A 25,328-nucleotide genomic window follows, 5' to 3' on the forward strand; every position below is an offset into this window, starting at 1 on the left:
CTTTGTGCCTTCAATTTTGCTATGACACCTTCTAGGGGTGTAAAGAGCGAAAGTGAGCGTAACCCCTGGATATCGAGGCTGAGATGAGGCAAGAAGACTTAGTCGAATCAGAAGTCGTCGCATGGAATATCAGAGAAAGTGTTTTTCTCCTGCCCACACAACTCCAACAACCCAGGTGGGGTATAAAATGGTCTGGGATGGATGTTGCGGTATATGTGATGTAGCATTCAAGTGAGGTGGCACTAAAAAAGATGCGGATGGAAGCACGATCCCACTACAAACAGAACACAATACATATCCAGCACACACGAAGGCATACACACATAGGGAGATATTAGCCAGGTGGCATAGGACTAGTAGTTAGCGACTGATAAGGCATCCCCTGCGAATTTCTCAAAACATGTATATCCTACTTGTATTAATTGTATATCTATGTACTGTTAAGCTCTTTAAAGTGGCTTATGTTAGCTAGATAGGGCGCTATATCAAATGTTGTATATTATTATTTGGTTTATATTAAAATAATCTCGCGGTCGTGTAACGGTAAAACTGACTGTCTTTGATGTCGGATATCGCTTCTCTTAATCTTCAGAGGACATGGATATGAATATATAGGTACACACTGTACTATATAATCGGTGTAAAATCGTCAGTTTTGCTTTCACAGTGAAAGCTGTATTTCAAATTGGAGATTTGTTTTGTTTGTCCTGTTTTCTGCTTCGGTGGTACAATAAACTGTATTGTGCTGTGTACTGACGATACACGATGATTCTAAGTTTGAAATATAACAAAATAAAAATAAAATAAAAAACGGATATGCGGATAAGAGTACGTATCCAGAATTATGATTTTATTCTGGTACGTAGCCTATTGGTACCAGCTAACTACCAAAGGCTATCGGGGCCGCGGTGGCCAAGTGGTTAAGGCGTGTGACATTCTGCTACCACTATCCCTCCACAACTGGGTCGCGGGTACGAGACCTACATGGGGAAGTCACCAGGAACTGGCTGTAGGTCGGTGGTTTTTCTCCGGGAACTCCGACTTCCTTCCACCCTACCAAAACCTTAAGGATCCCCGTCCTAGCCAGAGCAAAACACTAAAGATTTCCAGTGTCGTTTTTTCAGTGTTAGAGTCACCTGCCCCTGATTTCCGTTTCGACAATGTAGTTATCTTCCCTTGAATAGATTTCGTTTATTATTGTTGTATAGTGTGATTTTTTTTATATCACAACATATTGTATGTTTAAAACACTATTTAGAAATTTGTGTTATATTGGTCATTACATTTGAAGTAATTTTATTGGTTACTGTATTATATTTGTATATAAAAAGTGCTATATTGTATGTTGTAAATTGTATATATGACTTTTTGAGATTTATCATTATTATTGGTTTAAATTTTTGGTAACATTTTTTTTTTTTTTTTGTACAAAAGTAAGTCCGCAAGATATTTATTTTTTGTCACCTATATTTTCTTTTCGTTGTCTTTAACGTGTTGCATTGGCAGTCGGATTTTTATTGATTCATGTAATTAGCATTTTTGTTTGTTTTTGTATTATTGTTAGAAAATTACTAAGGTTTTTTTTGTGTTTTGCTCATCAATGTTGTCATAGTTATTATTTTGTATGTGTTATATTTGTAATAAACACTTGTTGCATCGAATAATATATAGTTTGTTTCATTTTGTTCAATTGCAAAAAAAAAAAAAGAATAAAAAAAATGAAATTTCATAATTTCGAAAACAAATCTGAAGAAACTCCCGCAAGGTATGGGTTATTGTTCAGAAATAATTTGCTTATGCAATAGCGATGCCGTAGAAACAAATCCCAATGCCTCAACTCGTGTTTAGGCGGAGGGACGGGGATCCTTAAACACAAACAAACCAAACCCAACTCATAGGCTACGTACCGGAATAAAAATTACTTACATGTACAGGTTATCTCCCCTTTAACGTCCTGCGTTCACTAAATTGTACTGCATAAATATTGATGACATAAATGAAGATCTATGTGGCATAGTAGAGTACATGTAGTGTAGGAGGGCATCGATGTAGTACGTTGGTAAAGGCAGTGCAGAAGGGTATACATGGAAGGTACAGATGAGTATATAGATATAGGGGAATCCTTGGACAATCCTACTGTATGACTGGGTCAGTTTCCTGGACTAGAAATCATTCTTAGGTAGTGAGTAGAATCAGATGATATATGCAAGAAACGTATACACTACTGGCGGTATACGTCTCTGTGTACACCAAAACCGAATAGCTATCAATTAATGATGTACCCCCCTGAAAAGTTCAAAACAGTGACGTATTTTACTTTTATCTTATAAGGTGTTAATGACGTAGCAGAAATACAAATAAAATAAAACAATTACATATATGTGTGCTCGTTTTTGTCCTATGATCGGTCAAATATACCAACAAAACATTTGCGATTTTTGGTGATTATTTTTTTTTGTTTTGACCGCATTCAGAACAAATTATACCATATCTTTCAAGTGTGTCATCAGAAAAAAAGAACAGGAATCTTTGCACAATTGATAAATATAATATTTTCTCCTGAGCTATGGAAGTAAAATGTCTTCGACTTATTCATTTATCTCGAGAAAAAGCGATTGAAGTAACCTCTACATCTACACCTTATTTTTAAATGAAAAAACAAATCTTTTCCACGATTTTTTGCAAAAACGCTTTGTGTAAAAAAAAAATTCAATGGATCAAAAGAAAGCATGTATCACTTCCTAAAACGGCAACAAAAATTGGAGGTCCGTGTGCTTCTTTCTGTAACCATAGTATCTTCTAAGTTACTTTTCATCTCTTGTGGGGTTAAATATAAAAAAAATGCTTCAGTTACAATAAACATTTAAAAAAAATATACATGTATCAATTATGTATATTTTCCCATTTTGTTGCATGCTTTTTCATTACATTGAACATTTTAGACTTGGACAGCAAAAAATAATTGCAAGAATTGAAAATGGCGACACTTTAACAATTTAAGTGATTTATCTAGTGCCAAAAAGGTGAAATTTTAGCATTTCGTGAAGACCAAGAAAAGATCATTTTCAAAATGGCCGCCGAATTGGTCATTTTTATAAATTCTTGTAAAAAAACTCAGCAAATAATAGGAATGTACTTTTTTGACAATTTTTTCATTTTGCTTTGAAAATTGATCATGATAACTTAAATTAAAAAAAATAAAAAATAAAAATAAAAAAAATCCGAAGTTCAAGTCGAGATTTTAACGCGATTAAAACCTCAGAAGAGTTCCTTAAGTTTTAGGTTGTGCTTTTTTTATTTCACAATTGTCTTATCAATAACATTAACTAACAATTTAGCCACAGTTCCGGACCCTCCAAAGGCATTCCGAAAGAAAAAGCTACTGTCAGATAGGTGACTAAGGAAAAGAATTAAAAATGTTATCATGCAACATAGGCCCGTGGTCACGAGGTTATAGCTACAACTTCTTATCGTAACCAGAGGTGAAAGGTCAAGGTATCTGTGTTAACAGGACAAGGTCACATGTGGGCTACATCCGGTATACAATGTATATATAATAATAGGTTACACAGTATACGGTCCTGTAATGCACAGTTGACAAATGAAAAAAGCTTGCATTGAAAATGTATGCGTCCTGACCAGAGAAAAATGGAAATAAGAAGAATAGATAAACAAAATCTCCAACACAATTTCAAAAACAGTGTATACTCTACACAAATTATACAAAACATTTCACGGTCCATGCCATGTAAACATAACTCCACAGTTCTTCATTTTATTAAAATTGAGTTTCTCGCGCCACTGTTCTTAACAAATGCAAGTTGACAGAAAAGACCCGGCTGATATGTATGGAGTCTATAATGATATCGCCACACACACAAATGTGAGGATTTAGATGTAAGTAATGTGTCTTAAAATTTGCTTCAACGATATCTCTTCCATTGAGAATGTGTATACAACACGTATGTGTACATTCACCATTTCTATGATGAGAGCAAAAAGATCAGACATATTTTTTTGGGAAAACCTTATCATACTCAATTTCGTGTTTAGTGCTCAAGTTTATATATCAAAAATGATATTTTTCTTACTTTCTTATTTTTAAAGATTGAAATAAAAATGCCCGTTTTGATAAAATACCTTGCCGTTTTTGTGGTAAATTGAGTGGTTGCTACCCAGCATTTTGACACGTTGTCCAATATATCATTTTGTAAACAGAGCTGTTATTCATAAAATTCAGCAACCGCGGTATGCGGTAATCGGAATTCGTTTGTAAAAAAAAGTATTGTCAGCTTTAAAATCACCTTTTGTTAGAAATTTATATCATAAATTATAATTTTTAATTATAGTTCTAAATACGTATAGACGTTGGAATCAAGCAAAGCTATTTCTACTTCCTAAGGACCGCACAAATATTAGAATGTGTTAGTTATATTGCTAAATTAATGAGAATGGCGCTTTTTTAATTTCATGAATGAAGTTGCTCATTACCATGGTGAATTGAATGGATTGCCAGATATGTTTTGTTAAATATATAGTTTCCTAACCATCCTGCAGTTTTAATAGGAATTCATATCAACTCCCAAGAATACGCTTTCAAATGTCTGTCAATTGGGTCCTAATTAAGACCTGAAATTTCGAAGAATTTGATTCAATTAGATTAAATTTAAATTAAATAAAAAGCAATTATTTCAGACAAGTTATCTTAGTGTAATGCTAACCAGCCATTCGGAACTTTCTTCGACTTGACTTCTATCCCCGGAGTAGTGCTAGGTTTAGGTGAATGACTCGGGACCCATTAGTCTCCTAAAGCTGTACATGTACATTAATTGCAGTGATGTTTCAATTTAAATATTTTGATATTATCAAGGCGATAGCGTAACAATTTATTAAGATAATAAAAACGTACGTCAGCATTCTGTGTTATCGCGAAGTTATTACCGTAGAAATCGTCATAAATGTTGTAATTTACATCTGAAATAATATCTTATTACAAATATCAAACCATCCAACACCCAACATAGCAATTTATTGAAATGAATTGTTATTATATATATTGTATTATGTGTCATATTATGTGTGTACTATGTCCATCAATGTATACTATTCAATGTTTGACCTCTTGTTACGCACGTATACGTGTGGCGTGAGTGTAAAAATAAAACTTGAAACTTGAACCAAAAGCGACGGTGACGACGACGATGACAACCACAGAACAACGATCGCTGACCTTTGAACCCCTTAAATAACGGTGTTTAATGCAATTAACTACATAAATGGCGACAGCAGTAATTTAATGATGTGACTATTTTGTTACACCGGCCACCTGGTGATTAACCTGATAAAAAAACTCCCACGTATTAGAAGTGTGTATGGATACAAGGAGACAGTATGGACATACATTTTCCTTTCAAACTCGGTCACACCGATTTTTTAGCAACAAGATGTCGTAATAAAAAAATATTAAAATTTCAAAAAGACGAATGGGTATAGATTATATTAGAGACATAAACATCAAACAATTATACAACAATTATAAACAAATATACACGAAATCCGTTGAAGTTTAGGAAAATCGATACGAGTAATGAATTAAACATTCTCCTCCTTTTTTTCCCTTTTCTTCTTTCTTTCCCTCCTTCTTACACCTGCTTTTTGATCTCTTTTTTTTCTTCCTCTACTTCTCCTCTGCATCCCCCTCCCCCTTTCTTTTGTCTCCTTCTTCTATTGACAAAACTTGGAATGTATGTGCCAATATAAAAAAAAAAAACTATTGTAATACAATCTAACTACATATATTTAATTCCCGAAACCCGTTTGCTGCAGCTTAACGTAACATTTCATTCGGAATACCCTTTCCTGCATTTTCTTCAAAGCCATGTAGCATAGGCGAGGTGTTCCGAACGCGTAACATTTATCACAGGGTGACCGACATATTTATTCGATATATATAAAAAAAAATGTTATTATTTGATATTAATTTCTGGGGTGATACGAGTGCAGAACGACGGACAAAAGGCAGCTCACTGACGTTTGGAAAGTATACAATCAAACTGTAATCAGTGAATCTGTCTGAATCAGACCTTAGCAGTAAGCTCAGCAACTTGATACAAAATCAATCATGACCAAAAAAAACAAAAAAACAAGGAAAAAACATCGATTTCGAGGACGATCCCCTAATGAAGAATGACTACGGTAGTCGGTACTCACAGCTGTGTACATGTACAGTATATATACACACACGCATACATACATATATATCTATAACAGCGGTCTATACACTTATCGACAGACAAATCTCTAACTCACCGGACTGTCAGAAATATTGTGTAACTTTATTTTAGGATATATTTTGCGAAGAAATTCAAAGATTCGAGTTGATTTTACCCTTATTGTGAGTATAGACTTTTAAATATTTTGTTATACATACATTGCACACCGAAAAGTCAAATTCCTAGATATGTGTACCAAATGAAGGAACCAGGGGAACAATACGTTATGGACATCTTTGTACTTGATTTTGAGGGACAAGGGTGTAATAGTGACTTTAGAAAGACTTTATCGTTTCGTTGTGAACTACCTTTAAACCCGTCGATCTTATAAATCTATATTATCACCCAGTGTGTATGTAATGTAATGTAATGTGATAGGATTCTTACTTAGCGTTTAAAACTAGGTTATATTTACAACTCATTATTTGTTTTGTGACAAATCAAATATACGTAGGTACTTTACCTATATACATGCTACTGCGCCGCATTCATTGCACCAGTGTGTACGAACTTTAAAACTTGTTTTTTGAAAATTACCTGTACGGAATATTCGCAGAAGTTCATACCGAAAGTGAAACTACACACACCCTCATTAACCACATATCTAGCCAGCCAGCCAGCCACACAGCCATTAAGAGAAATGACAACAGGTAAGTCAATATCACCTAGGATTGCCTTGTCTTATACTGTCTGTGATAAAATAACCATAGGTAAGCAGATATTTGTTTCTGTACTTGTTAGTCAGTCGGTGTTAAATCAGGCTGAGGAACTGACCCAGCTGTTTCATGTAGGATATCTTATATACAGTTTTCATGTGAGATGTCGCACGTCGTTAACATTAAGGGTGTATGCTATCGGACTGTTAAACTGATCTCCCTGTCAAAAGAGCTCCCATATGAAACCTGGCGTAAATGTGCAGTGAATTGTTAATGTTTAGATCTAAAGGTCTAAACTTACGTCAACTTTTCAAAAATATTTGAAGGGAGATAGTAGAAAGAAGGAATCACAGACAAACTGTTTGTATCGTAAAGATACCCTATTGATGAGAGTTACTTCCCTTCGCTTGATTTTGGTTTTATTGGATTTAGCGTTAACGTCCTGTTGAGTTGGGGTCATTTAAGGACATGTCTCTATGTGTGTACTCAGTGTATGCTTGCATTTGTGTTCAAAGTATATGTGATGGATGCGGTATGTTGGTGTATCTGCGTTATTGTGATAGCGCGGATTTGATGCCGACTTTAGAGTTGAGTTGAGTTTCTTTAGAGCTACCTCACTGAAATACCATGCCGAAGGTACCCATGATAGTATCCCACACACGTGAAGGTTTGAAGGTGGTCGACATTTGACCAAATAGTCTCACCTGTCCGGACTGGTTAAATGATTCGCTTGTTTAGGTGTAGTGGCATCTGCCCGTCTCAGCAACGTTTTGGTCGGAACTCAGATTTTGGAGGGAAACATCCAAAGTGAATGCCTCTCCACAAATGATAGACATTTCATCGATGAAATAACCCGGATGTTGAGAAACAAAACTAGAAAGGAATGAAAAGGAGGTCTCAGACGGATTTTTTTTTTAAAATCTAGTCCCTATAATCTCTTCAAGAGATTGGACGGTCGAAATATTAGTGAAATAGTTTCAATGAAAAGAAACCTGGACTGATTTAAATTTTCCCGACTTCCAGTTCATGTAAGGCACTGCGCTTTTAACTGTCTGTACCCGGACGTCTAGGTTTTGTTCAGTCAGAATGTTTAACTTAGCTTCCCCGATACGTAACTTCCAAGTATAGGTTCACCAGGGATAAATTTATGAAGGATAAAACTAACAGAAGCTCAGAGATGGTACTTTTCTTGTTTAATTTTACATGTTATGTATCACGAATCTCGAAATATAAACAGTCTTTAAACCAATTTAGTTATATGGATAGAAAGAACATGTTTGTTGCCGAAATGTTCAATTTTTATCGTAAATATATTTATGCTGACATATTAAAAACTTGTCTCGTTTTTTTAGTCGATGAGTTTCATGTATACAGGCCTGTCAACTTAAGAAATCGCTCATCGCCTGACCATGTTTAGCAATTCATACATTATTTCGATTGTCCACCTTGTCAATACTGGGCGCAGGTAACAGATGGGCGTATTGGATTCTTTATTGTTAGCCTGGGTATCCATAGTGCTTAAACAAGATATGAAAAACCTGGTGTATCAGGATTTATTGTAAATAACCTGGTTCATCAGGATTAATTGTAAAAACCTGGCTTATCGGGAAACATTGTTAAACCTGGTTTATCTGGTAACATTGTTAAACTTTGATTGTCTGAATACTTTGTTGAACCTGGTTTATATCGATACACGAATTAAACCTGGATTATCCGGATATATTGTTTAAACTGTTTTATCTGAATAAATAACAAACCCGAGATTATCTGGATACATTGTAAAAACCCGATTTATCTGGATACATCCGATTTATCTGGATACATTGTAAAAACCCGATTTATCTGGATACACTGGAAAATTGGGTTTATCTTGTGGGCAAACTATATATAGTAAAACGTCTAGTTTATCCCGATACGTTGTAAAACCTTTTAATCCTGAATCCTGACACAATCGAATACAAAGTGAAACCTGGTTTATACGAATACACAGCAACAGATCAGCTTCACCTGGATACTATGTTAAGGTATAACGTCCCGGCGCTCTATGTTATACAGTACCTTCAACGAAGAAGTGTTTTCGAATTTATTTTCATTCGGAATTACTGCTCCATTTACTATAGCAAATACTTATAAACTAAAGATAGTTATTTAATATATTGCCTTTTAAAAGACAACTCCGTTCTTGAATACTAAACAGGGATGCTTTTCCATTGTGCTCCCTGGCATCATAGTAATAATTAAAATACAATATGTAATACATTTCATCAAAATGAGAGGGGCACTCTGCATGAGATATACCCGGGTGTCATACGCCAGAATAAGACAATGAAGTTCTTTAAAACTTCTTGTTCATGGAAAATGTTTATTTATTGAATATAAAAACTTTGAAAACAAGTTTAAGATCCTTTTTATCACACAATCAAGATTGTGGCATTTATAATATTCGTGTAGAACGACAATTTTCATGTTACCTTGAAATGTAAAAGGCCGCCATATTGACTCCAGTGCGTAAGTTTGTGACGTCATGTACTTGTCCTAGGCGTGATGTCACAATTGAAACTTACAACCAATCACAGGGCTGATTAGTCCGAATTATTCTGACGTCTTATCGACTTTTATGAAAAAAGTCGATAAAACGTCAGAATCATTCGGACTAAGGGCTGATAGGTCATTAAAAGGTAATTGTGTCGCAAAATGAAGTACACGTAGCTTGTTGTTCAAGTTTTTCACTTTCTATTAATATTGGAGTCTCTAGTTTTTTTTTATAAAGAAGTATTTTCAATATACTGAAGTATATACCCAATCGCTAAGCCACCAGTGTTTTTTTTCGAAAACCTATAACGAAGAAATAAAACGAAAGAAAAAACAGCAGTGCAGTAAACCAGTTTTCAAACGATATCTATTCATATCAAACAAATATTTATCAACTTTTATCTATAGTTAAATGTCCATTGTGTCATAACATGAAAGATACATGTGTACTGCATTGTACAATCTGATTGTATTCTGAATAGTGCACACCAGTATGAACTTTACACTCTTGATACACAATTACGAGCGCTGATCTGCTGGGTCAAGGTCTCCTATAAACAGCTGTATGGTCTACACATACCATACCCGACATATTAGGTGACGGGAATGGTACTATTTTAGTTTATTGATTACAAAAAACAACAACCTTGGACTAAAACAATCTCTTTCGGCTGCAGTAAAGACTGTTTGGTTTTTTTGTTGGCGGGGAGATTTCGGATCTGAAGTTGACGTGAAGGTAGCGACATACAACCGACATACACCAGGTAACAGAAATATATATATATAGTATCAGACTTATCTTTCACACATGTTTGTTCCAGTCAGAAAGTAGGGGCAGCACATCGGTCGTATTGCACAACACCTACTGCGTACACCCGAGAGAGACCTGAGAATTTGTCACAATATTTGGACCTACATATGTAAACTGAAGGGATTTTGTTGTTTCTTGTTATGTTTTCTTTGTGGTTGTTTGTTGTTTGGGGTAAAAAAAATGGGGGTGGGGTGGGGGTGGCTGTAAGTGTAAAATTTATGTGCATCATTGTACACAAGACAGTCTACATTACAGGTTCATTTAACAATCATTAACCGAGTCGAGCGGTGAGTGAGAAAATAGGTTACAACAAGTCACTAGTGTCACTCTAGAGATATCGGGATGTAAACGTTGCCCACCGATAAACTCTTCATAAATATTTAGATTCTCGATAATAGTCGACCAATATGAGAGGTAGAACAGTGTGTATAGTCTATGCTATCGTGCTGTTACTCTGAATTCTTTCTAAACAATAAAGTCAATGATATATCCAGTACGTCAGTTTGACTCGAACCCCCAGCCATTCGCGACGCGCGCTCATAACCGGCTTTGTCGGATTCGGCAGTTGGTATAACAGGATTGCTGTACCTTAAAAAAAACCTCCCCATCCCCAACCTCCACACCCACCCTAACCCCAACCCCATGACCTGTCCAACATTAATTATTGAAACTTTCGATGGTCAGAGGATGTTACCTAAGTGCAATTTTGCATTTGCAAATCGAATCGAACTGTCCAAAATATTTCAACGCCACGAAAACTGGGGGTGGCATTTTTACCGTTTAGATCCAAATATAGCTGTAACAAATTATCAGGTCCCTGTGTGTATATGTACAAAGCACTGAAGTATTTAGACGCAATAGAACACAGCCCCGCTTGGTTAACATCATACAGAAGCCAAAGCGACCATATTGGATTTGGGAACATTGATAATAAATTTAAAACTGTATACGTTTATGCAATTCGACGTTTACCACCAAGTAGAAACAAAACCACGCCGATAGAACAGAAGCCATAACTTTAAACGTCAAATTGGTGAGGATAAATGACAGGCTATTACATTGGTTCTTAGAGCTGTGGAAGATTATTTAAAATTGGACATCACTTCCTTGAAACTTTTGGTATGGTACCTTATTGTTACACTTCCTTATCATATCAGTCTTAGCTATATGAAGTTGTATTCCCCAAGAGCATCGATTCCTTATCGACAATAAAGTAATGCACTGTACTGAACCTACACTTCATTCTCGGTCTTATCAGACCTTACTCGTTTTGGGGTAGACCTAGCACCGAGGTGGAGACAGAGACCTAGACAAGCAAATACAGGGGCTCATTTCAAAAATGATTTGATATGTAACGTATTGTATAGGGTATGTCAGATCGTGTAGACGCACATTTACGTTAACTACAGGTAAGCAAACAGGTAACATGATCATCATATTGAGACACAGATTAAAAATTATGTAACCGGTAACCACAGTCGTTATAGCCTTTTTCGTGGCTCAATGCGGCAGGTATGTAACCGTGGTAATTGCTATTTCAATATCTCCGTTAAGGATCTCATCCGGGAAGTCTGTTGTATTTTTCTGACGCCTATTGAGTTAAAAATTTGTATTTTACCAGAGTGACAGGGATCACATATACATGTGCATTTGTAGATTAAATCATTTTATGCTATTCTTAGAAGACTGTTCTAGGGGTCATTTCAGGAGAGTGAATTTTCGGATTTCTATACTACTGCTATCAACTGTAGCATGCACAGAGTCTTTGTTTTCACTATAAACCACAATTAAACAAAAAAACACAAAAAAAAACACAAGTAAGGTGAGATCAAGCAAGATAGGTTTATCAGGGGATGTTACTGTATAGGTAAGGAGCACCAAAAGACCGTTCTCTAGTGTTTTGTCGCAAGCACGGGGCAGGAATCCTTAATACAGATGAAATGAAAAATAATTTTGAGATGTTCCCTGATTTTAATTCTCTCAGTGTCCGTGGTAGGTCTGCCTCACAATGAGAAATGTCTAGTAGCCGTCTTCCTTAAGATAGCACTACCGCTTCGTTCATTGCATTGCGCGCAACTACATATAGTTTTTTAGGCACAAGCCATAAAATTAAATTTTCATGAAACTATTGACACGCGAAATAGTTTGCTAAACTACGTTCCTCAAATATTCTACCTTCATTTTTTTTCTCGACCTTGTGTTTAGTGTGACATTTATTTAAATAAATATTTATTTGTTTACGAAAAAAAAAACAGATTATTTTTTAATCTTCCACATTTTCATGTTAAGAAAACCATATTGGAATTTAATTTAACGCGAAAAACACTTTTCAAGTTTACCCGACTTTCCTGGATCGTCAGCATTGTCTGCTGTATTTGACTTTGACAGGAAACATCTGTCAGAATCCATAAACAATATTTTCGAATTGATTTTGCGCTGGATCGCAAATTTTACATTTTATGAGAAGTTTCCTTGATGATTCACAAAAGTTGAACTTCCTGATTGACTGTAAAAAATGTGTCATTATTCTCATTACAAACTAACACACAAAACAGGTGATCTCAACGTTCAACATCTCTCCTCACGACAATTACAATCTCGTTCCATATTTCAAGTCAAACTCAATTTATGAACTCAAACCTGAATTCTTCAAAACCATCCTCAGGATGCTTGAAAACTAGCAAGAATATAAGCTACAAATATCGTATCATTTCGACGTCAGGCTAACCAATAAACTAACTACCAGTATCGTGTCAACGTCAAGCTAACCAATACACTGACTATTAATATCATGTCGGCGTCAAGCTAACCAATACACTGACTATTAGTATGATATCGGCGTCAAGCTTACCAATAAACTAACTACCAGTATCATGTCGACGTCAAGCTAACCAATACACTGACTATTATTATCATGTCGGCGTCAAGCTAGCCAATAAACTGATTATTGATATCATATCGACGTAAAGCTAACCAATATACAAACTCTAGCATCATATCGACTTCAAGCTCACCAATATACTGACTACTAATTTCACGTCGACGTCAAGCTAACCAATAAACAGATTACTAGCATCATATCGACGCCAAGCTAACAAATATACTGACTACTAGTATCATGTCGACGTCAAGCTTACAAATATACTGACTACTTGTATCATGTCGACGTCAAGCTAACACATATACTGACTACTGCTATCATGTCGACGTCAAGCTTACAAATATACTGACTACTAGGATCATGTCGACGTCAAGCTAACAAATATACTGAGTATCATGTCGACGTCAAGCTAACCCCTATACTGAGTATTATGTCGACGTCAAGCGAACCCCTATACTGAGTATTATGTCGACGTCAAGCTAACCCCTATACTGAGTATTATGTCGACGTCAAGCTAACCCCTATACTGAGTATTATGTCGACGTCAAGCGAACCCCTATACTGAGTATTATGTCGACGTCAAGCTAACCCCTATACTGAGTAGCATGTCGACGTCAAGCTAACCCCTATACTGAGTAGCATGTCGACGTCAAGCTAACCCCTATACTGAGTATCATGTCGACGTCAAGCTAACCCATATACTGACTACTAGCATCATATCGACTTCAAGCTAACCCATATACTGACTACTAATTTCACGTCGACGTCAAGTTAACCAATAAACAGATTACTAGCATCATATCGACGCCAAGCTAACAAATATCCTGACTACTAGTATCATGTCGACGTCAAGCTAACACATATACTGACTACTGCTATCATGTCGACGTCAATCTTACAAATATACTGACTACTAGTATCATGTCGACGGCAAGCTAACAAATATACTGACTACTAGTATCATGTCGACGTCAAGCTTACAAATATACTGACTACTTGTATCATGTCGACGTCAAGCTAACACATATACTGACTACTGCTATCATGTCGACGTCAATCTTACAAATATACTGACTACTAGTATCATGTCGACGTCAAGCTAACCCCTATACTGAGTATCATGTCGACGTCAAGCTAACCCATATACTGAGTATCATGTCGACGTCAAGCTTACCCATATACTGACTACTAGCATCATATCGACTTCAAGCTAACCAATATACTGACTACTAATTTCACGTCGACGTCAAGCTAACCAATATACAGATTACTAGCACCATATCGACGTCAAGCTAACAAATATACTGACTACTGCTATCATGTCGACGTCAAGCTAACAAATATACTGAGTATCATGTCGACGTCAAGCTAACCCATATACTGAGTATTATGTCGACGTCAAGCTTACCCATATACTGAGTATCATGTCGACGTCAAGCTAACCCCTATACTGAGTATTATGTCGACGTCAAGCTAACCCCTATACTGAGTATTATGTCGACGTCAAGCTAACCCATATACTGACTACTATTACTATGTCGGCGTCAATATAGTTTGCATTTCGTATATTGATCCTGTGTTGCTGCCATTGCCAACTGTTATTCCTTCTCTTCATCGTCATCATTACCATCAACAAACATTGATTATGACCCAGCGCGTAACACATGTATATATAAAGGCATTTAGCAAATAGCTCGTTTTTCCCTTACAGTATACATAGTGGATTATAAGTTCTGTTCAAATAGTAAAAAGCGAAAGGGAGTTTTTACCCATTTTGTTTGATTTGTTGTTATATGTCAGAGGTTCTACACGGGAGACAGTATAACCAGGTTTTTTTTAACAGATAACCAGTGTTAAGGAATAGAGAAAACATCTGCTTGCCATTTATTGATGTAGTAGCAAAGTATTCAATTTTAATTCACAAAATATAAAATTGTGGTTATCTTCATTAACTTATATTCACCACTTATATTCACCACTGTATGGCACTTCCGCTATATAAGTTCGGATGGCTTTCATATGAATAATAAATGCCACGTATTGACGTCATCATTATTGTGACGTCATATGTGTAGCGTTGTAAACCCCTGACCATCCTTGGAAGATGGCTGTTAAATTATGTGCACGATTTTATTCTGCAAGTTTTAATTTCAATGATATTAAAAAACACTCCCAAAATGGAAAATATAAGCATTGAATCATCATGTTGATATGGCTATTACAGACTATGAATGGTAGAGCTTTGTAGGAAAACAAAGCATGATTCGAACGTTATTCCGTCTTTTCGTATTGCAGAGTTATCTTCTCTTGGGAACAGGTATTGATTGTTATGTCATTGGTTTGTGCGAGAAAATTACGTAGTTTTCTCAAAAATTTATGACGTTACTCTCACCAACAATTGACGTAACAATCAGTACCTGCTGTCAAGAGCAGACAACTCTGCAATACGAAAAAATGGAATTACTTTATGCACTGTTTGTCTGCTAATCTATGTCATCCATTTTAACTGCAAATGTCCTATCGAGATAGTTCAACACGTGATATTGTTATTCCGTCTTTGCGTATTGCAGAGTTATCTTCTCTTGGGAGCAGGTATTGATTGTTACGTCATTGGTTTGTGTAAGAAATTTACGTCGTTTTCTCAAAAATTGATGACGTTACTCTCACAAACAAGTGACGTAACAATCAATACCTGCTCCCAAGAGAAGATAACTCTGCAATACGCAAAGACGGAATAAAGCTCTGTGTATGTACACTCTGTGATAAACCAGACTGTATGTTGTCTGCATCATGACTACACTTTGTATATTGAGCATGTGTTGCTGCCAATGACAACTGTAATGTCTGCTCCTCATCGTCATCATCACCATCAAGATACTGTAAAACGTTCTTTGAACATTGCCCAAGAGATATTACAAACATGTATGTGACATCTTAGAATTGCATTGTGTTTTCATTCCTTTGAAACGAAACCTAACAAAAAAGTGAAAAAATCTTGAAATCTTTGCTGGACCCATGACATAAGTTTAAATGCTGCTTATATAAATTTATTTTAGCGCAGAATTAATACAATTTTACATTTTGTAATTTTTCATTTTACATTCATTCCGTTTCTATCAGCAGTAAAATGCAATTCAGTAGTAAGTTTTTAAAACTCACTGGAAAGTGAATCTTCATGGTTTCTTGATCCTGCATGTGCCATCTTCAAATGGCAAAGTGTTGATGTGTCTCCTGTTACGAAACCGAACAAAACTGTGCATTGTTTTAGTCAAGCTGACAATTCTTCTCAATTAACAGCTTAACCAGGAAACAAAGTACACATATTATTTATCTTAAGTTACACAAGTTATGTGTGTCTGGAGTGAATAAAAAAAATCTTGAAATCTTGAATCCTGTTAACATGGAATCATAAAGGGAAAATACTATTTTTTTCAAACACTTCCCATGCATAATCAGATAAACATTTTTTCTTCGAAGCTTATATCTAATATCCGATAATAAAACTTAAAAAAAATACCCAGTCCTCCCCTTCAAGAACCTCTCGTCGGATTTTACCGCCAGCTGTTGTGGATTTGTGGACAAAAAATTGAGTTGACAAAATGCAGTCTATTTTATTACAGGGAGTACATACACAGAGCTGCAAAGATACGACAGGAAGTCTGTAGTGAGCTTAGACCTCAAATCACTTCCTTTATAATATCTCCTGGGGCAATTTAAAAAAACGAGTTATTGTTTACAATCTTTTGATGTGTATACAGAAATTTAAAAAAAAAAATCATTTAAGGGAAAAATCAATGACAACAAATATTACTCAGAATATTTCAATCATTTACATACATTTCAGCAGATTTGTACCATTTTTTTTTATCTTTTCTTCGAAATGGGTCATATGTACTTTTACTTCAGTTTCCCAGTTTATGAAAATGTGAGCGATGTATCAAGTTGGACAGAACACATTTTACTATCATTGTCTTGTTGTACTGGTAAAAATCAGAAACCTCTAAATTGAACTCAGTATGAAATATTTTTTAGTTTTTGTAATTTTCAGAAAAAAAACCCACAGAAACGTTATATATCTTCTAACTTACATAATTGTCGCCGTTCATAAATGGACTTTTAATAAATCTTTCCGGTTATAAATAGACTTGTCTAATGAACTAGACGACAACCAAGCGTCGTCTGTACCGTCATTTACTTGTTTAATGTACTAGACGACAACCAAGCGTCGTCTGTACCGTCATTAACTATTTTAATGAACTAGACGACAACCAAGTGTCACATTTGCCGTCATTTACTTGTTTAATGAACTAGACGACAACCAAGTGTCACATATGCCACTTGTTAAATTGTTTAATGATTTAGACGACAACCAAGTGTCACCTATCCCGTCATTCATTGTTTAATGAACTAGACGACAACCAAGCGTCACCTATACCGTCATTTACTTGTGTCTAATGAACTAGATGACAACCAAGCGTCACCTATACCGTCATTTACTTGTGTCTAGTGAATTAGACGACAACCAAGCGTCACCTATACCGTCATTAACTTGTGTCTAATGAACTAGATGACAACCAAGCGTCACCAATACCGTCATTTACATGTGTCTAATGAACTAGACGACAACCAAGTGTCACCTATACCGTCATTTACTTATTTAATGAACTAGACGACAACCAAGTGTCACCTATACCGTCATTTACTTATTTAATGAACTAGACGATAACCAAGTGCATACTCCTCTGAATATATCATACTTATCAAAACATATCACACTAATCAGAATAGATCATACTCGTCTGAAAAGATCATTCACATTTGAATTATTTATCCTTATTTTAATATTTCATTTGAATATTTAGTCCTTGCCGTAACATGTCAATGGAAACTGGTATATCGTACCCATCCTTATTAGAATATTTGATCCTTACCTGAACATTTCGTCCCCATCTGAATTATTTATCCTTATTTTAATAGTTCACCCCTTTTTTTAATATTTCACCCTCATTTGAATATTTAATCCTTGCCTGAACATTTCAATGGATACTGGTCTTTCATCATCATCTGAATAACTATTGTCATCCAATATTTCAACTTAATATACTGATCAACCTGATCACCTGCATATTTCTCATCCACGTCTGATATTTCATCCTCATCTGAATAACTGTTATCAATTCAAAAATATTGAGTCTAAGAATCAGCTTACTGCTTTAAGAGAACATAATCTTATTCAAAGGCTGGCCATCATTGGGGATGAAATGTATGCCGGTGTTGATACTCCCTGTCAATCAATAAATCGAGGCATCAATATATATTACTGGAATTCTGGACGAATGGATTACATTTGCATAACAAGATAATTAGGTTTTCGAGATAAGACGCATCGAGTTGGATGTGTGGTAAAAGTTGTAAAAAATTTCGTCAGCGAAAGCGAATAAAATAGTGGTAAACTGCACATGTATTATAGAGTGGAAAGGAAAGCTATTCGATATAGTGAACTTTTGTTTTCTAAAATTTCTTCTGTGGATGAAATATATAGGGTTTTACAGAAAACTGTTTTTAGCAAAATACCTAAGACCTATATCGTACCAGGGACAGTATATATACGTCCCTGATCGTACACACAGAAAATAGCAATGCAGTCGTCATAGAATCCATATAAGTTAGCTCCCTTGCCCTGGTAAGCGAGAAGCTCCGGGATCCTCTAAGAGCAGAGACGTATATATTACAGTAATATATACGTCTCCAGGGACAGTATACGTCCCTGACGTCTCTGCTAAGAGGCATTTCAGAGTATAATTAAGCTTTATAAATTGATCAAATTTAAAGTTATTTCATATTTAATTAGCATTCAACATATGTCCAAAATAAGTAAAATTAAAGCAAATCCCAGTATGATTAAGAAAGTATTGTCAAGCCACGGACTTAATCTTATTCCCTGGTCAAGCGAACCACTTGTTAACTTTGGGTATTTAATCAATCTTAAACGCCGAGCAAAGGGAAGCACCTTTTTCTTGATTTATAAAAAATAAATGACCATAGTTTCGATCGAAAGAATGGGAAAACATATTATTGGACCCCCCCCNCCCCCCCCCCCCCGAAAAAAAGAAGTGGAAAATATATTAAGTCCGTGCCGATACTTAATGATTGCAGTGTATATAGTAACACTTCAATAGTTGTAAAAAATGCGCCATTTTTTATGTTTCATGTAACATTTGTAAAACTAGATAGTTTCTATGCATAAAAAAAAATCTATCATAAGTAGTTATACAAATTTTCTGTCGAAGTCATTAATTAACTGATGAATTCAATTAAATAAATATCATTAGACAGGTTACACATCATCAGACTTCACTATCTGTTAATTTAATTTCATAATTTGATGAGTGCATGAACCTCATTAACGCCAACATAGATTAATAACTTGAACTAACGTAGGCCTGTAGAGAGTACAGTAGGATGTACATTTCATCAGAGATATATGTATACACGTCTCTGATTTCATGATTTTGTATGCCAAGTAGGGCCTATGTGTACTTGACTCTGCCTTATGTCACGATTTCTATTAGAAATTCTTCAATCGTGAATTTGAACCAGGAACATAATACAAACTAAGGCGTTGGCTCGGCATGTTTAATGGTTTATACCCGCTTTTCATGCTGTAGGACCAGTAAATAAGACATTCGGAAACACTCGGTTATTTCCGTGAAGTTCCGACATAAACAGCACAGGCAGCATTTCCGGTTGACAGTGGCAGCAGTTTCAACGGCAGTGTCATCCAGTAGATTATAACACATCACAAGATAGATGATGGCACGTAAAAATAACGTAAAAACAGGTAATGTGGACAAAGAAATATTTTGTATTCATACTTTTCTCATTTGCAAGAGTGTTCTGGGTAAAGTGCGCTCACAACACAGGCGTAAACATTCTCGTGTATTTGGCACCGAAATTTCAAGAAACTCGACATGCTTGACCCCGTTTAAGATGGAAACTGTCTCGAGTTTCACTTTTATCTCGCCACATATGTTCGACTAAAATTTGTGTGCGTTTCCATTGAGTGTATACGTTTTGCAGTGTAACATTTCACTGGTGGGTAGACTTACTAGTCGTCCGAGACATTTGGAATATACACCGACTATCTAGTAAGGCAGTAGCCTAGTAGGCGGTGTCAGTACTTAGTAGGCCAAGTTATAATTTACGTAAGGAGATGTTACTGTTCTCGCCTCTATAAGTACTAATACATCTGGACAATTTTCACACTTCACTAAATTACTTCTGGTAGGTATTTATATGTTCGTTTAGTGATGTTGTAAATTTGATTTTCCAGACTGGTTTACTGTTACTTTTTAGTACACACATGTTATTATTAGTCATTAGACTTGCTCATGTTATAATGAGTAGAATTAAAATTGGTTTCAATTTCGCTTCAGCCAGTTTAACAAGCTGATGAACCACGAAAATACACAGACCATATGGCAGGGGAACTAATGCTATATACATCAGCAGGTCGGGGAAAACCAGTAACTTGCGTATAATACGCAAACTCGCCTATTATACGCCAACAGGGGTATGGATTTGTTACTAAAAGGAGCCAAAATCACTTTAATCTTAACTTTTTCAATTTGTTTGCCCAAGTGGCATTTATTCAGTCATAAAACATAATACAAATGCAAAAATAAACTTTATTTGCATGTAGGAAAATACCAAAAATAGATGCAATACTTCCAGTAAAGTTACATCAAGTTTCTAAGAAGCCAACTCTTTCAGTAAACATCTTTTAGCAAAATATTATTTACCTTGTCATAAATTAATGCGATTTTTAATAATATCTTGCAAAAGTTACTGTTAAAGCGATTTGGGTTATTTTTAGCAACAAATCCATACTCCAATAGGCGTATAATAGGCGAGTTTGCGTATTATACGCAAGTTGGTGGTTTTCCCCAACCTGATCAGCTGTACATACTCCAGTGATAATCACTTTACTTACATTATCACTTAGAACTACATGCATGTATGTATTGGTTTGAAAACAAAATATATTGTACAATAGTGTTGAGCTTAGGGTGAACTGCAGACAAGGGTATATATGCAATTCCACTAGCTCAGAATTTATGTGAACATTTTCAATTATTTGCTATGCAAACATGTAGTTAGGGCTAACTAGTGGAAATATTGAAAACCATGTAGGGAACCATTCACGTTTATGTACGTTGTAGTGGCAGTGTTATAAAGAACAATTTCATGTGGAAGATCTTAGTTGTACATGGGATTATACGGTCATTTTCTAGCTTTGCGCCAGATGGAAGTTCCCTTAAGCTTTATAGAAGGATGTCTAGGATTCTGGGTTCAATCCCCGGTGGAAGCAAACAACTTGTTACATTTCTGTAGAGGAATCAGAGTACCAGACTTTGTCAATCAACGACAAGCTTGCAAAATTGGTTAGATTTTCTGTCAAAAATTTAGGGGTCGTCTGATCAAATCCTGGTCTTGCCATGCAGCTTTCTTTTTCCATTTGACACCCAACTGAGTATATATACCTGCATAAAGTGGTACATCGTCTTGTATCTTTAGGCTCAAAATTTTTGGTGAAAGATGGACAACTATGGGGAACAGGACTGGGTCGATCACCAGTGACAAAGTACAATGTATCTGAATTACTTAACTTAAGAGTTGAAGTCTAATGCTTGGAGATCCTGGGTTCAAATTCCAGTCTTGTCGTTGCATATTCTGAACATTGCACTTCAAAAAGTTACTTTTGTAAAAGTTTTTCAAGCAAGTAATGACATATTTTAACAAATTTGATGCTTGATTTATTACTCATATTGCTAAGAACAGACATTTGTTTGTAGAGTTTTCAGGTGAGACCTTAACATCTTTTTCAAAATTGTGATGCATCCCATTACCTAAAGATAAAGTGGGTCCTGTATGCTCACCAGGAAGTTGAAAAAGATATGGGCCGGTTGCAAAGGCCCTATAACCACGGATAATAATTTGTGAACCGCTTTAAGACGACCTATGAAGTTGAACTATCCATACAGTATTTGACAGTGGTACGAGGAGCCTATAACCTGAAATAGAAATAAAATTCATGGTGTCAGATCAGGCAGCTGTATTTTGAGTTAATATTACAATTGTACAGTGAAACATGTTGTGTCTGACCCAAGTGGATGAGATCACGATCAGCCTTTGCCCAGTGTAACTGCACTGACTGGAGTTTATGTGATTCTCATTTCAAATTAAAGTTTTAAAAATGATTTTTACTTGCCTACCTCAGCCAGGTGTTTTACTCTGTACTTTAACCAATTTACCACTGTGTGGACCATAATGGACTCATCCATATCAATGTATTATTTGGTAAAGAGTCTACTTAAGGTGCATAGGGGTGAAAGAGTTAATACATTGCTCACCATTTTATAATTACCAATGTTCCATGTATAGACTTGATTTTAAACTTAGACCCCACCACATCCAATGTACAGGTCGACGTCAGAAACATAATTTGCAAAATTAATATCAATATTGTATATATATTATTACCAGTTGGTGCAAATTAAAGGGTCCTTGAAAAAAAACCCATCTAGGTCTATTTCAAGGAAAAATTATCCAAGGTATGATGGTTTGGGTCACAAGATTCGGTACATGTAGACATATATATATGCAAGAGAATATTTATAGTGTCTACTGGTCTGATTGACCAGTACAAGATAATCAATTTAATGGAATGTTGCTATACTTATGACATACTGTGTTTATAAACAGGTATCAAATATACACATTGACAGGTCAGATTTACTTATTTCTCTTATTATTCTGATAGTACAAATACTACATTAGCTATATATAGTAAGATTATGTCACATCATGCACAAGCCGAAATAGGGAAACAAAATCATTTAGCTAAATATTGTAAAATAAGCAATTTTCATTAATCAATACCCTTGGCTTTCAAATCTTTTGATTATCCTTGCAGATCTTTTGCCAGACCCTTTTGTCATATATATACCTGGTATATAGTTTAGAATACAGATACTTTGCGTTCCAATTTGTGGACTGTTTTGAATAATTTGCATTTGTTGACTTGGTAGATCATCTGCCTTTGCTGCAGGCCTATAAATGTGAATACCCGATACTTTGATTGATGTTTCAGAATTTTCACATGCCTGATGATTACTATGCTATCTTTTATCACATAATGTGCTGTGTTATCCAGTGAATATACCCATGTCATATTTTTATGCATATTAGTTTTTCCCATGTAATATATGACCTTTATTAGCTACCATCCCTGTGATTGGTTATTAGTTTCAATTGTGACGTCGGGCCTAGGACAAGTACATGACGTCACATACTTACACACTGGAGTCAAAATGGCGGCCTTTTACATTTCAAGGTTGCATGAAAATTGTCGTTTCACACAAATAAATTCCACAAATCTTGATTGTGTGATAAAAAGGATCTTACACTCGTTATTCATTTCATATGAAATTTATAAATCTCATATGGAATGGAAACTCATGTAAGATCCTGTATATATATATAAAGAAAAGCTTCTGACAAGCATTTTCTGAAAAAAAACAGCAAAGGGATGGCATGTACTATTAGGCTAATTTCAGGTGTGATTATTAATGGGCTCATCCAGATCAATTTATGGTAGAGGTTATTAAAGTTACTTAAGGGTGAAAGGGTTAATGCATATTTCTAGAATACAGATCTGCTTTAAACAATACATATATCTACTTTTCATGATTCATTAATCATATAATTCAATGAAGCATATCGCCACTGCATGGTAACACGGACATGACAAAAAACATATACTGTTCAATCCAAATCTAAATGCCACATCAATATCTGCCACCATTATATATATAGAATTATTGGTCCTGGTGTTTTATCATTATCAATGCATGGAAGTATAGATTTCATGCATAAAAGATGTACTAAAACAAAAAAGACAGATAACTCTTTATATATAGATCAGAAGATAATTAAAGCAGGTAATTAGTGTCCCTTATTATGTCCAATGAGTGTTTGTCTAGGAATATTGATTTTAAAATTATAAATAAATTAAATATACGAAGTGCTTTCAATTTTTTTTTAACATTTAGAATTCTATTTCAGTGATCACATCACAAATCTCACCTCTGTGTTTCTGCTTCAGCCTTTCACATTCGTCATCCTCTTTCTTGTGTCGCTTGAGCTATGTTTCAATAAAACAATAGTATGAGGAGGGGATGCAACTGTGTGAACACACAACACCTAAAACTACTGTGTGTACATCACACGATAATGACCTGTAATATTTCTATAAAAGCTTATTTAAACGAGATCTTGCACTTTTGAGGAAGACTATGAAGAAGGATTGTAAGACTTGATTTTTGTTTTGAAAAGCCCCCTCAAAAAAGTGAAAAGCCCTATAATTAGCCCCAAAAAAGTGAAAAGCCCTAATTAGCCAAAAAAAAGCGAAATGCCCTAATTAGCCCCCAAAAAAGTGAAAAGCCCTAATTAGCCCAAAAAAAAGTGAAAAGCCCTAATTAGCCCCAAAAAAAGTAAGTGTAGAGCAATTGACTCATTTACTGGATACCTGTCAATGTGTTAAATCATGAAATGTTGTCTGAAAATTAAAGTAACCTTTTACCTATATAAATTTTTAGTTTTAGTTTAAACATATTTTATTGCAATATGATTACAAAAGGATTGGACACAAGTTATTGCAACTTATAAATGCCCTTTCCATAATGGTTTACAACATATAAATATAATGCAATTTCTAAAAATACATAAATTAATTTACAACAAACACATACTTGAGAGAGAGGGAGAAAGCGAGATATTTTAGTCCGACTCATTTCATATATATATTATATGTTTATTTGTATACTTTAATTTGTTTAGAGTCAAAAGTGGAAACACAATTATTTCTATGTAGAAGTACGGTGACATGCTTTACCAGTATTTTTGTTAACTGAATTTTACAACAGCTTGCAGTTACTTAATTATGAATTGGGGAAACATAGCATTTATTCTATTGAATTTGGGAATATATTCCCCAGTTTTATTCCATTTTTGGGAAAGCACGTCACTTTTTAGCTAGAGGAAACAGCCTGTATTCGGCTGTAAAACTGAGTACTGATTACAGCTCTTGACCAACCTGCAGTAGTACAAATGAA

The 25,328-nt window shown here is 35.2% G+C and overlaps 1 protein-coding gene across 3 annotated transcripts in view; it reads left to right on the plus strand.

The window, feature by feature from the left end:
- Positions 1-6,262: 6,262 nt before the first annotated feature.
- The window catches only part of LOC110457398 (spermatogenesis-associated serine-rich protein 2-like), a 55,735-nt gene continuing 36,669 nt past the window's right edge, over positions 6,263-25,328 (plus strand). The window contains exons 1-2 of one of the 3 annotated variants that reach the window (XM_021508654.1): positions 6,263-6,394; positions 6,829-6,922. In XM_021508654.1, the coding sequence (XP_021364329.1) occupies positions 6,913-6,922 (10 nt within the window). In that variant the 5' untranslated portion in view covers positions 6,263-6,394; positions 6,829-6,912. Of the gene's footprint in view, positions 6,395-6,545; positions 6,923-19,845; positions 19,994-25,328 lie in introns of those variants that run through there. The other 2 variants (XM_021508655.1, XM_021508653.1) reach the window with 2 other exon arrangements.

This window comes from Mizuhopecten yessoensis, unplaced genomic scaffold (genome assembly GCF_002113885.1).
Source record: "Mizuhopecten yessoensis strain PY_sf001 unplaced genomic scaffold, ASM211388v2 scaffold9117, whole genome shotgun sequence".
NCBI lineage: Eukaryota > Metazoa > Mollusca > Bivalvia > Pectinida > Pectinidae > Mizuhopecten > Mizuhopecten yessoensis.